We start from the raw sequence: 15,363 nt of genomic DNA on the forward strand, positions 1-15,363 counted from the left end.
AGTTAAAAAAAAATATGAAGTTAACTGTTAAGGTGAGTTTAAAAAAATAACAACAACAAAAATATGAACACTGCTAAAAGGCAATGACACAAACATCAAATGGTAAATTATCATAACCACAGTTGACTCCATAACTCAATTCCATAGTCATAAAGGTTTTGAGTACCTCTGGGAAAATCTATTTCGATATCCAAATCTGGTTCATATGGTACATCAGGCATGCTGGACTGTGTCTCTGGGTCAGAGTTCTTCAAAAGATCTGAACCAATTATATCTGTTTCAATAATTACACCTGAAATCAATCCACACTGTCATTAGGAATCAAACAGAGAACCCCAGCGGTGTCTGTATTTAATCTGCAAAAGCAAGTCACTTAATTTTAAATGCAATATAAAAAAATACGTTATTTAATCTGCAAAAGCAAGTCACTTAATTTTAAATGCAATATAAAAAAATACGTTATTTAATCTGCAAAAGCAAGTCATTTAATTTTAAATGCAATATAAAAAAATATGTTTAATGTCACAAAAGGGCATATTATATATATAACTATCTCAAAATGTAAACCACTATAAACCTCATAATTATAATTAGTCACAAGCACACGAAAACTTTCAATCCTATAAATTTTATAGGAAGACTCCCTTCAAAAGCTAATAGGTACGCTTTGATAGTAAAACAACTTCAACAAGTAAAGTATTTCTAAAAGCAACTTTTTGTCAAAAACAAACTAATCAGGGTAGACAACTGTAGTTTTCAATACTCTTTGAATTTTGACCTAGGTTTCTCAAGTCGTTCAATATATGCTTATTAACAACTGCCTTTTAATGGTTCGATCAATTGCTTTCAAGTGTTTTTGTGTTATAATCATGGTAAGAAATGCATTTTATCCAGCACATACTGCAAGGTGATGGCAAGGAACAGAAAGCCATCTGTATACACACTGGTTTCACAAAATAATACTTACCCTTCTAGAAGGGATTCACATTGTCATTTTTTTTTACCCTGCTCCACTTAGTTTTTCTTTTGTTAAACAAAAACACTGGTTGCAACCCACTAAACTAATTTCACAACTTCTTACCACAGTGCTTCAAAAACACTGTCTCATTATTAAATCCAGAGAAAATTATAGTATTTTGATTGTTCTCTAGGGTAGGGTAAGAATTAGCTCAAGGTTGAAATAGGACTCTGGGTATCAAGAGAGGGTTAAGGGTGGAAAATAAATATTCTAAGTGACTTAGAACCATCCACAACACACTCATCATGTTATATACCATGTAGCGCAAGCACTACCCTAACAGAGGTTAAGATAAACTCTGGTGTAGGTAATGCAAATTATTTTATTAGTATAAGCAATAAAAGAAATCTAGGTGCTGGGTGTGGTAGCTCACACCTGTAATCCCAGCACTTTGGGAGGCAGGCAGATCACCTGAGGTCAGGAGTTTGAGATCAGCCTGGCCAACATGGTGAAGCCCTGTCTCTACTAAAAATATCAAAATTAGCTGGGCGTGGTGGCACGTGCCTGTTAATTCCAGCTACTCAGGAGGCTGAGGCAGAAGAATAGCTTGAACCCAGGAGGCAGAGATCTCAGTGAGCCAGGATCGTGCTACTGCACTCCACCCTGGGCAACAGAGCAAGAGTCCATCTCAAAAAAATCAAAAAACTAGGGATAACTACTACAAAAGAAGAGTTCTGATCACTATTAGAGTCTACTACAAGTTATTATAGTTCTGTATCTGTACCACTCCATTAACAAGAGGAACTCTGAGTGGATTTTACAAGTCAAATCCTGCTTAAAACAGAAACCAAAGACCAAATTCCTGCTTCGGATATGTGTCCGAGGGCACCTGGCTAAATACAGTGTAGATCTCTTAATATAAAATATATTTGTTACAATGCTCTCCTCACCCCCACATAAACTGAAACAAAATTATATGCCCTGGAAAGTACTGTAACAATACTTATAAATAACCAATGGTAACAATATTCATAAATAACCAATGGAACAATACTTATAAATAACCAATGGTAACACTTATTCGCCAGGTATAATCTAGTGTAGCTCACTGTTGATGTTGGCAGTCTCTGTTTTCCCCTCGTCTTCACTCATCATATCCGTCATTGTAAGCAACTCTGTATCAAGAGGATCTGAAGAAACCTTGCTTTTTAGCTCCTCAATTGCTGCAGGAATCTTCTCACTGCTGTCCAATGGAGCAGGCAGAAACACAGGAACTGGCACCTAATTAACCAAATCATTTTGAGTTAGGTTTACTAAACATTAAAAGGTATTTTTCCAAATTAAAAATTACTCTGACACATGATCTACTTTATCACATCACACTGGATAAAAGCTTTGAAAAGAACACATACAAAACTAAGATGTTAACTGTGACAAGAAAGCCTAGAATACAAACATCTACTTTTTGGAATACAAATTAAAGAAAAAGAATTTTTGAAGTATTTCTGTCCCCCAGGGGACTATAACAGCCAAGCCCCGACACAGCAGTGTTCTAAGTACTGCAAGTGATTTGGGATAAAATAATATTTTATATGAAATTCTACGTTTCAGTTCTAAACCTTATGACTTCACAAATACTTCTTTTTCTTTTTTTTTTTTTTGGGAGACAGAATTTCGCTCTTGTTGCCCAGCCTGGAGTGCAATGGCGCTATCTCAGTTCACTGCAACCTCTGCTTCCTGGGTTCAAGTGATTCTCCTGCCTCAGCCTCCCCAGTAGCTGGGATTACAGGCGTGCGCCACCACGCCCGACTAATTTTGTATTTTTGGTAGAGACAGGATTTCACCACGTTGGCCAGGCTGGTCTCGAACTCCTGACCTCAGGTGATCTGCCCATGTTGGCCTCCCAAAGTGCTGGGATTACAGGCGTGAGCATATGGCCCACAAATACTTCTTTTGAAAATGAACCCAAATATAAAACTCAGTATGCATAGAGCAGGCACAGACATCTGCAAAATGTTACTCGTGAGGATGAACACATACATACTTACACAAAGCAATCAATCATGACAACAGAGATACAACCAAATCTAAGTTAACTGTTGAAGAAAGGTAAAGATGGTTTTATTAGCTTCATTAAACTAGTAACTGCAACTACAGTTATCCTCAGAATTCTAGGGGATTGGTTCCAGGACCACCTGTGGATGGATACCAAAGTCTACGCAGACTCAAGTCCCACACCCCTACAGTCAGCCTTCTATACAGATTGCACATCCTCAAATAATTTTTTTTTTTTTTTTGAGACAAAGACTTGCTCTGTAGCGCAGGCTGCAGTGCCGTGGTGCAATCACGGCTCACTGCAGCCTCCATCTCCCAAGCTCAAGCAATCTTCCTACCTCAGCCTCCCAAGTAGCTGGGTCTACAGGTACACGCCACTGTGCCTGGCTAATTTTTTGTATTTTTAGTAGTGACGGGGTTTCACCATGCTGCCCAGGCTGGTCTTGAACTGCTGGGCTGAAGATACGCCTACCTTAGCCTTCCAAAGTGCTGGGATTACAGGCAGAATACCGTATTTTCAGTCCGTGTTTGGTCACGGATGTGGAACCTGCCAATATAGAGGGCCGCCCATATTTATTGGAAAAAAAAAAAAATCATCCACATATGTGGATGCATGGAGTCCCAACTCTTGTTGTTCAAGGGTCAACTGTACATTGTTTTCCCAACTGTGCCTGCTAAATCTCAAAATGAAAAAGAACTGAAAATGTGACTTACAGGAACAGGAACTGTAGTAGGAACAGGAATATTCTGGCTGTACATGTGCATAGGAACTGGGATATACACAGGCACAGGGATAGGCACTGGAACATATTCTGTCTTCCAAGTATCATCTAAAAACACAAAACATATTTAAGGAGCAACGTTAACTAACAATTATATACAGGTGTTTAATGTTAAAATAATTTGATCAAGAAAAATTTAACTACCTCAGTAGTTAAATTTAACTACCTCAGAATTTAGAATTTCTCTAAATTCCCAGTTTTTACAAGTTAGGTAACTTAAAAGAAAGCAGCAGCTGTTCTAACTTACAGAAAATACAAATAGAATTTAGGGATTTTTTTTTAAGAAAGAAAACATCCTTTAAAAACACCATATAGTTCCAGATACCCTACCATACTCTCCTCAACAACCTCCCCAAAGGCTTATTTAATCAAATAATTAGAATACAGATAACACTGTGAATTTGATAAAAAATACATGTTTGAATAATTTCATCTCATTCTGACAGGAAGGAAACAGAATTGTTACCATTACGAATCACAGGGAAAGAGGAAATTTTTGATAAAGTATTTTTTCACTTTGACATAATTTGTATTCTAGGCCTTTATCAGAGATTGATCATAATGATTTAAAATGAGATGCTGTATTCTCCAGGTAATATCTAAAATTAGATAAGCAAAATCAACAGAAAATGACAAATTGACCAAATGAATCTATCCTGGAGGCTGTTCCATTCAAGAGAAGCATGTAAAGATGAAGGTATGGGGAAGTACGTAAGTCACATTGTCCTAAGTTACCTGTCTGGCAAGATTTGGTCTGCATGTGAGGTTTACAGTAAGTAGCTTTTGTCATTGTTAAAGGTTTGCAAAGAACTGCTTTGTTCTTCATCTCTTTGTTAGGTGTTGGAGAAGGGGGTGGTGCTGAACCCTATGGAGAAGCAAAGAGAAACACTTTTACTTTTATGTCTAATTTTCAGTACTTCCTGGTGTCAATGAAGGATTTTCAGTACTAAGAAGGGAACACACAAAAGCAGAAGAGGATAACCAAATTATGCTATTATCACTATGTTCACCATACTCTTAATCTATAAGGATCAATATGAATCTATCCTAACTACTAGCAAAGTGCTAGCAATTATTCATTCTATAGATTTATATCACCTTCAAAGGATACCATTAGAATGATTAAAAAAAAAAAAAAAAGACAATCTAACTTTTAAGTACAAAATCAAGGTTGCAAACCTGAACTATGAAAACACTTAGGCACTTTTAAATTTATTTCAGAAAAAGAAGATCTTACAGTTATTATGGCTCTCTGATACTCTAGCTTCCTCTGCTGGATAAATGGCATTAAATATGATTATAAATTTGAAAAGAAAAACGAAAACAATTACCAAAGATATCCTCAAACTTTAAGTTGTATATTTCCTGTGACCCAGCAATGACAATTTCTGAAACCTATTCTACAGATGCAGTCTCTCAGACATTTCGCACTAAGTTCACCGTAGCATTATTTGCATTGCAAACAAAACAAAACCCCACATAAATAAAATCTGAAATAAGTGGAAGATAAGAGCATAAGGGAGTAAAGGTAAGGTACTCTCCACATCACCTATTGATATGGAGAAAATGTAGGTACATAATTCAGAATAGTTGTGTTCTATACAGTTGCCCCAAACAATGACTAATGAACTGCTGCTTCAATGGGAAATACAAGATTAGGTTCCTGTGAGCCTCTGGTCACAATGTTTTCATCAACTGATCAATACATAATTTTGTTAAAGATACTTCATACAGTATTTTTTTAATAATAAAACAATATTTCATTAGAGTATTTTTGTGTAATACACTACTGAGATCAACTCAAACACAGTACAAATACAGCACACGCATACTGTACAGCACTCACACAGCACATGCACTGTACAGTTCGCCACACACATATTGTACAGTGATCACATAAACAACACTGTGTTTATGTGTGTACATAAACAACACATACTGTTTACTGTGCCTTTATGCAAATAAAGTCCTAAAAAATATAAACAAAAATCAAGCAGTCAAAGTTTTACAAAAGCTGGCCGAGTGCATTGGCTCACATGTGTAATCCCAGAACTTTGGGAGGCCGAGACAGGCGGATCACCTAAGGTCAAGAGTTTGAGACCAGCCTGGCCAACATGGTGAAACCCCATCTCTACTAAAAAGTAAAAATATAAATAAATAAATAAATAACTAGCCAGACATGGTGGTGCCCACCTCTAGTCCCAGCTACTCTAGAGGCTGAGGCAAGAGAATCGCTTGACCCTGGGAGGCGGAGGTTGCAATGAGCCAAGATCATCCCACTGCACTCTAGCCTGGATGACAGAGTTAGACTTTGTTTCAAGAACAAAGCAAAAACAAAACAAACATTAACAAAATTTCACTGTGGATGGAGCTGCAGGATGTGTGATGAGACACTGAACTGTGTGGTCTGACCTCTCAACCTTGGTGTGTCCCATGAAAACCGAGGTTGTATAACTGGCTCTTGTGCCTTGTTGACAGTGTCAGTGATTTTCTTACCCAAACTGGCTCCAAAAATTGTGTCAGCCTTGGCAGCTTAGCTTTTAACCTCAGATCCTTTTGCATCTCAAGTCATGTTCTCAGTAGTACTTAAACTTGAGACTGTGCTCAAGCATAGGGCCATTTTTCTGTTTTATTGACAATTTTTCCCAAGACAGAATTCCATTCTGATATCACCTTCCTTCATGTTGCCAAAGCCTTCTATGCTCATTTGCTGTGTGATGCACATTGTGTTTTTAACATCGTTCTTTACAATTTCTGTAACACCTTTTCAGTTTGATCAAACATTTTCCCAGCAGTTACCAACAGCCTGCTTGATACTGCCCCCAGGTTGTGTGGCCATAATCAAGAAGATGCATATTGTGACTGCTTCCAGGAGTCTATCCATGGTGGTTTCCTTGTTGGCATCAAGAGCCTCACAAGCCTTGTTACAAAGCTCCCTCATGTGGTGCACCGTGAAAGCCTTTAAAATGCCGTCTGAGGGACTGGAGAAGAGACGCAGTATTTGGGGGCATGAAAATAACTCCTACATTGGGGTGGGCACTTTCAAGTTCTTCATAGCAATGAACTGGGGCATTACCCACAAATCAAACTTTGAAGGCTAAGTTTTCACCCTGAAGATAGTGTTTAACTTCTAGGATGAAGCAGTGAAACCAATCCCAGAATATACTGGGCATCATCCATGCTTTTTTGTCCCACCTCCAATGGAAATGATACATACTTCAGATTTTTCCCTGCAAGTGCTCAAGAATTTTGAGCTCTGTATATCATTAAGGGTTTGCATTTAAAGGTGCCCTTGGCATTGGTATACAATAACAAGCTTGCATACTCTTTGGATGAATTAAGGCCAAGGGCATTTCACAGGTTCATATCCCAACGACCTTGTAAAAACAAGCCAGTCCCATTAGTGCTGAAAACTAGCTCTTCCATATAACCTTTTCCCTGTATAACACTTGGCAAGTATTCTTCCATAGTATCTTGATCTGCAGAACTCACCTCAACTTCAAGTTTAGCATGTTTCATACCACATGGCCTTAAAATGTGGAAGCCAGCTAGCTCTCACATAGCCAAGAAGAGTTTAACATTTTCCTAACCTCGATTAACCTGTGGTGGGCTGAAAGCTGTTCAGTATGCTTTAAAAAAAAAAAAAAAAAAAAAAAAAAAAAAAAAAAAAAGGTCATAATCTCACGAATCCATACATTTAGTCATTACTCTATCTTTTCCTTAGCTGTACCACAAACTATTGAGATGTTACTATAGCACTCAGGTAGACTGGCAAATTTCCTCTTTCTTTTTCTAGATGTACGGTTATGTTGATTCATTAATACTGAACTTACACCAAGAACATTATAACTTCATGCCTAAATGAAACTTTTCTAACAGTATTTTCTCCATAAGGTACATCAGAGCTTTCTTGTTCTTAGTGACACTAGACACCACTTCCCGGCCCTTCTAAACAATAAAAATCATCAACAAAAAACACAAAAATGCAAACAACAAAACAACCTGACACTCATTAGACTAAGAAAAGGACACTTGTTTATAGAATGAGAGCTGAAACACAAAGGCACAGCATTGCTTTGTTCTACTTCAACTGGGAACATGTACATTGGGTAACTCAAATTTCTCACCACTCTGCACATCTACAAATGTCTGTGAAAGCACCTTAAGTATTGATTTAGGGGTTACAAATAAATTTTGGTGGGCAGGCAAATTTGAAATCCATGAATGAGGACTGACTGCACAATTCTCTCTCAGTATATGTGGAGGATTGGTTCTAGGACCACCACCATCCGCCAAAGCCCCTACCCCACTCCTCATACCAGAATCTGTGCATACACAACTCCCACAGTCAGCCTTTATAGAACTCACCCATATGAAAAGTCTGCCCTCAAATTTGCCTTGCAAATCCTTTATTTTCCATCCAAGTTTGGTTAGGAAAAAAAACAAAAAAGCCATGTGGAAGTGGACAAACGCAGTTCAAATCCATGTTGTTCAAGGGTCAACTATACTTACAGCTACCGCTGTGTGACCTCAGGCAAGTCACTCGATCTCTTATGCCTCAATTTCCACCATAGTATAATGGAGAGAATAACTTAGCAAACAGTATCTGTTACATACCAGGCATTAGGAAAGTTTGGTCTGAACTGGAAAATACTCTACATCCCAAAAGAGAGGATCTAAAGTCATAGACGTCCTGGGATTGCTTGATGCTGCACTTCCTGCCATTCTGCAAATACTACTTTATGTCAATAAACTATGCCACTTGGTGAAAATCTACACTTGAACCAAACTTGTTTTTTCGAATGTTTTTTACTTTTTAGTCAATAGACAGGATCCAGTTATTTGTGTATGCTGAAGTAGGACCCAAAAGAATAAAAATTATAATGACAAAAGCCACCATCTGTTGAGTATTTGCTAGATGCCAGGGACTATGAAAAGCACCAAATCTTACTGCACACTCCTACCACCACAAAAGGTAGGACTTTTTATCACTCCCATTTTACTTATGAGGAAACTGAGACTCAGAAGTGATACAATCTGGCAAGAGGCACTGAGCTAAAAGTTCTGAAATCAGGATTCAAGTAAGATTCACCTGATGTCAAAAGTTTCTGTTCTTCACTATACATACTGCCTCTATGAAGTCTGGAACAAAACAGCTCTACCATGGTTTAGGATTCATCATGAGGTAGGTACTACATTCATCTTGATTTTTCAAATAAACTTACACAAAGAACAGTGAAGTAACTTGCCCAAAATTACACAGCTAAGCTCCTATCCTTTGAAGTTTATGGGTGGAGAATTAGAAGATTCCAAAAGCTTACAAAGAAGAAAAGATGGGAGAGGACTTTATACGACAAAAGGCAACAGCTGCAATGGCAGCCTTACTTATCCTTCCCTATCAATAACGCTTCCTCTACCCTCCGCCATACAGTTCGGTTCAAGTCCTTCCCTATCAATAACGCTTCCTCTACCCTCCGCCATACAGTTCGGTTCAAGTCCTGTAGGAGGAGAAAAATATTTAATATCATGCTAATAGAAAGGGTTTCTGGTCAAAAGCACACACCTTTGAAACAAGGTTGAGGAGTTGCCTTATAAATATAAGTATATAATAGGGAATAGTCATCTTTCATACCCTCAGCATGGATGAAAGTCTCTGGTATTAAAATGAGATAATTCAAGTGAATGCTTTACACACTTCCAAAATTATCTGATTTTAAAATGTTATTATTTCCATAAGGGGGCATATGGATAGAGAAAGCAAGGAAAAACTATTCTTACTTTTCTAGGATTCTGTCCAACTATTAACATCAAAAACAAACACTGAATAGAATAAATGTAAAAATAACAATTTTCATCTATATCAGTGATTCTCACTTCTGGTTACATATTAGAATCCTGAAGAACTTTTCTTTTTTTTTTTTTTTTAAATGGAGATGGAGTTTCACTCTTATTACCCAGGCTGGAGTGCAGTGGCACAATCTTGGCTCATTGCAACCTCTGCCTCCCGGATTCAAGCGATTCTCCTGCCTCAGCCTCCTGAGTAGCTGGGATTACAGGTGCGCGCCACCACGCCTGGCTAACTTTTTGTATTTTTAGTAGAGATGGAGTTTCATTATGTTGGCCAGGCTGGTCTTGAACTTCTGACCTCAGGTGATCCACTTGCCTTGTTGCAGGGATTACAGGCATGAGTCACTGTGCCCAGCCAGAACTTTTTTAAAATACAGAATTTCTGGGTTGGAGTCTAGGCACTGGAAGGTTTTGAAAATTTGCCAGGTGATTCTAATGAGTAGTCGGCGTTGGAACCACCGATCTGTTCTTTTGTAACACAACAAGAACTAGCCCAGAGACTTCATTGCCGATAAATGACTCCCGAAGAGCTTCGCTCGGGTAAGGATGCGAGCAATACCAGGATCCACCGCTGGTGACAGCTGTAAGATGCAGCATGCCAAGCCAGGCAGTGCCCCACCACTCTCCGGAGTGGCAAAAGCATTGCCTCTTATCTTTAGTAGTCATTAGCAACATCAACCTACAAAACTCTTAAAATGCTAACAGAAGTAGAATTTGATATATCACACCAAAAGAAAAATAAATAGGAGGAAAAAAAATCCAGGACACATTGCGTATTTCCCAAATTTTTAAACTCAAAAAATTCTAGCCACCAACATGTATCTTCAGATCTCTACTTGAAAGATAAATGCATAAAGCCATCACTAATCTGCCTCAGCCTATTCCTTCAGCCTCATTTTCCATTATTCCACCAAAGACCCCTTCCAGCTTGGCTCTAGTAAGTAGTTCTGCCAAATACACATGTGCTTAGCACGTTATTATTCTCCTATTTTTCATGCCTATCTGGCTATCTTCTACTCAACTGTTTACAGTCAGCTTATTCGTATCTTTCAGAACAAATACAGTCATTTCAAACATACTATTGCCATTGTCTTAAAGATGCATCTATTATGGAAACATCCGTCAACTCAAATATCACTTATGTCTATTGTCCCACTGTGAGGAGAGGCTATAATTAACTCTCCTTTATATTCCTTGGCATGTATGACAGTCTCTGGTATTAATACAATTCAGCTGAATACTCCACTGTCTCAGTTAAGCAAAAAAATAATAATAATAATAATTACCGTTATGATCACATTAAATTGGCCTAATTATTTTTTACCCCGTATTAAAAAAATCACAATTTAGCACTCCAGTTCACCAATACTTACTGTCATTTTGGTTCGAGACGTCTGACAACCCTGATCTAAAAAACATAAAAAATTTAAAATAAGAAAAATACTCTTTCTTCAGAATTTTCTAAATCCCTATTTCTCATTAAATTTCACTAATTTAAACTGTGACTAAAGAAAATATTTTAGACATTTTAAGGGAAGAATTTCAAATTTGTATAAAGTATAGAAATATACAGGTAAATAAATTAATCCTTTTTTCCTTTTGCCCCCTCTGAAAGTATACACTGCTTTTGGGGAAATATTATTATATATTCTTACATTTATATCTTAAAAGATATATATATATTTTTTAAAATTACAGCTTCTAAAGGGTTTTTGTTGTTCCTCCCAACCTACTCCCTAGCAATTCGATTTGCTAAAAATAATTTGCATTTAAAATTGTAGATGATACATGATAGGTAGATGTCTATTCTTTTTAAAATTTGTGTTATAACGCTGTTTAGCTTCTCCTCACTCTCAACTACACCTTGTTTTCTCAATTAGCATGAAATTTCAAAAAGACAATAAAACAAAAAGCAATACATTTATAAAAACAATATACAAGGGTGCTTCAACCCAGAGAATCTACGGAATTTAAGTTGCTGTTAAGCTATCTCCAAAATCAACTATTCATTATCAGTGTTTTGGATTCAGAACTACGTAAAGACTGATTTACAGGGTTTTCAAGTTATCACCTAAATTATTACATACCATAATGCAAGTTTTCAGGTCCTTTCTGAGTTGTCATGTTGGGCTCATTTTGTTGACAGTAGAAACGCAGTAAGCAATGTTGATCACAGAAATGTTTCATTTCCCCACGCCACTGAACTCGCTCTTTAAGAGTTCCTTGAGATTTACAACAGTCACACCTTGCAGCCTTAATTTAAAAAGGAAGGTTTCAGACATTGCAAATTATTTTTGAAGATTTCCAGAAGTTTATCAGTGATTATTGCCAAATGTGATAAAACCGTGAGTGATAAAGAAAAATAGAACTATAATATAAATCATTTATAAACAGTAAAATGTACAATAAGTAAAAGTGGAAAAAAAAAAAAAAAAAGAAGCAATTTCTCAATTGACAAAGTTCCATCCTATACTTACCAGGAGCCAAAGACCAGCATCACAAAGGTAGGATAACTAAATACATATTGGTAGACCAAACCAATGTATTTTAATGTCTTTAAATACTTTTGAGGGCCATATAATATACTGGTAGAATCGTCTCCTACCATTATATTGAACATTTACGAGTAATGAACGGATTTCCCAGGTTTGTTGTACAAGGCAAAGGCAATTTTGAGGCAAGCTCTTATGATGGGAAATTTATGGATGTTAACTTGAACTATTTCAGTTTTTCAACAGTTTAATATAAATTTGAAAAGCTTTAATAAATAAATGTATTTAATTTTAGTAACAAGAACTTTGAGTTCATGTTTTTAAACACTCAATGTTTAAATGTTCTGAAAACCAGTAATATCAATAAGACAAGCGATTTGACCCACATCTAGGAAAACAATCAGCCCAATGGGTCCACAACTTAACTTGCAATACCAAAAAATGATACAAGAAAAACAAATTAAAATTCAAAGAATGTACTTTATTTTGGTGAATCAATAATCTTGAGACAGATTTTTGTTTTTTAGGATCTTAATTTCCCTAGATTTTGCCCATTTTCACTATTTCTTAACATCTTGACTAATGAGTGTGAAGAAAATATAAACGATATATCTTCAAATACAGAAAAATGATATAATTTCAAATACAGTTCTTTTCATAATTTAAGTTTCTGGTCTAGAAATGAACTACTATTATTTTTTTCAATTACCCTTTGGCTTACCAGCTTTGAAATTTTGACAAAGTAATAACTGTTAAGTATTTTGCAGTTCATAATAATTGTGGCTACAGCTTTTCCTTTATTACTCTAATCTAGAGTTTTACACTGTGGATTTTGAAATTTCTCACGTTACAATTTCAACAGGAATTCTACAAATGCCACGTCAAAATTCCTGGTCAGGAATATTAACAAATGACTATGTTGACAAACAGGTCTTACATAACAAACATACCCCAAGGTTAGAACACAGGCTCTTTTTTTTTCTCCAGGTCAGGTATTTCTCCTGCTGAATAAATGTTAAGTGAATGAAGATTTATAGTACAAATTATGACTACTAAGTGATGCCAATATCACGACTCTTGTCCAAAAACTTGTGAATACAAATTTTATACTGCTGATGGTATTATATGATCATCTCACTAACAGCAGCACTTAATATCAACCAAGATCATATTTTCACTCAATAATAAAAAAGACCCTTTGTTAACTTCTCACCAGCGAGACTGTTCTTCAAAATAACCATAGAATTGTTCCAGGGTTTCTTTTCTTTCTTTCAGTTTCTTTTTCCCTTTTTATAATTTATGCTCAAAAAAAGAGACAAAGCATAAGGAAGGAAATGGAAGCTTAATACTTTATTCATTGATTCTGAACAGCGCAAGAACCGAAAGTAGAGTTACAGCCTGACTACATTGTTCACTGAGAACCTGAAATAAGAGCCAAACCCGTTGTATCTTCTCTCTATAAATCTTCACAACAGCCCCGCAAAATGCGTACTGCAAACTAAGATCTAAAAAGATTAAATAACTAAGATCAAATATTAAAAATGCAGAGATGGGATTCAAAAAGCAGACAACCAAGTCAAAACCCAGGCTTTATCCTGTACACTAAGCAATAAAGACAAAATGAGTTACTATAAATGACTAGAGAATAAATATCCTAACACAATACAAATAAAATGCTATAAGATTCTCGATTTGACCTTTAAAATAGAAATCTGTATTAATTCAAATCATTACACGTACTATGCTGACTCTTAGGAGTAGTACTGCCATTTATACAATAATTTGGAAGGTCAACGGCATAAAATCAAACACATTCCACCTAAAGAATTTGAACAATGGAATCACTTCATCGTTCTACAATTTGACACTTGGTTTTTATAGAACCAATACTTGAAGCTCCCTTCTTCTTTTAAAGGTTCAAAACAAATTTAGATAATTTCCCTCTACCCAAAGAAAAAAGGGGCAAGATGAACACCAATTTACAAATGTAAACAAAATAGGCATGTATTTTTTCAGCCCGAAAAAATAGTAAGTGAGAACTCAATACTAATAATTCCAAGTTTAATGCCACAATCAAAATTTTGGAGGTTGTGAACTTTTGTTTCTTTTACATCTACTTATGCAAACTCCTAGTAAAACGTATGGAATTCAGTTAAAATATGATGGCCAATTTAAAAAGATCATTAATGATCATCATTCCTTACCAACACCAACACAACTCCACTCCAAGATGCATTCCCTAGCCATTTGCAAAAAATAACTACTAAGACACCATTAAAAATGAAATAAATGGGACATAAGTCTCTGGTTTTAAAAATACTGCATCATCTATTTTGTGGTTTTCTTGTCATTGTGAAATCAAGAATAGCAAACTAAGGAGGAGGAGAAAAAAAAAAAAATCACAGGTTCAAACAAATCTAAGTAACAGCCAGGTACTAAACCCTGATTCAAAAACCTTAATCCAATCTATCACTAAACAGAAATTTCATTTTCAATAACTGGCAAAAGGTCATTCAGCCTATCCTGACCCAGTCCCTTTCACTTCTTGGATAGTTTCAACTTTTCATTTTTCGTTGATATATACATCTTTTTAAACTTTCCTATCTATTTGTTCCCTATTTCACCAAACAAACCTAATTTTCCAGGGGAGAACCATAAATATGAAAAAGATAGGGGTATTTTACAGACATTTTAAACAGAAATCCTTTATGACTTCTCAATACAGCTTTCTGAGCACAGTAGAGTGATTCACTACAAAAAAAAAGAATGCAGTGATAAAAGGTGACTGGGTACTACGCAAAGCATAGGAATTGTCTGGTGACCAAAAAGATACATTTAAAGCAATATTCGAATATTAAATATTCTTTTCCTAAAATTAATTTCAAAAACAATTTTAAAAAATGGATATAGCAGTTTATAAAGAAAAATTATAGAAGTCTAGTATTATTAATTTAAAGCCCATCAATCATACTGTTAAGACTATTAGAGGGCATTTGTATTAAGAATTTAATATTGCCACCGTTTGCTACTTGTTTGGAAAACAAATCAAAATCTGTGTTAAAAACCTGTGCAATCGGAAGTAATATGGTTTAAGAAAAGCTTAGGTCTTAATAGACATAGCCTTGAGAAACAGTGGACCTTTTGAAATATTATCTTTACCAATTTATCAAACACCTTCTAGCTATTATTGCATTGCAATACTAAATCCTTTTTCTTAAAAACTTTTAAA

General features: G+C 35.9%; 1 protein-coding gene across 9 annotated transcripts in view; it reads right to left on the minus strand.

Moving 5' to 3' along the window:
- Positions 1–15,363, minus strand: part of ZMYM2 (zinc finger MYM-type containing 2) — a 126,693-nt gene that overhangs the window by 23,704 nt on the left and 87,626 nt on the right. For all 9 annotated transcript variants that reach the window (XM_050766725.1, XM_050766724.1, XM_050766723.1 and 6 more), the window contains 6 exons: positions 11,730–11,895; positions 11,016–11,050; positions 4,531–4,660; positions 3,728–3,843; positions 2,068–2,239; positions 167–292 (listed from right to left, as the gene is read on the minus strand). In XM_050766725.1, the coding sequence (XP_050622682.1) occupies positions 167–292; positions 2,068–2,239; positions 3,728–3,843; positions 4,531–4,660; positions 11,016–11,050; positions 11,730–11,895 (745 nt within the window). The remainder of the gene's footprint in view (positions 1–166; positions 293–2,067; positions 2,240–3,727; positions 3,844–4,530; positions 4,661–11,015; positions 11,051–11,729; positions 11,896–15,363) is intronic.

Source organism: Macaca thibetana, chromosome 17 (genome assembly GCF_024542745.1).
Source record: "Macaca thibetana thibetana isolate TM-01 chromosome 17, ASM2454274v1, whole genome shotgun sequence".
NCBI lineage: Eukaryota > Metazoa > Chordata > Mammalia > Primates > Cercopithecidae > Macaca > Macaca thibetana.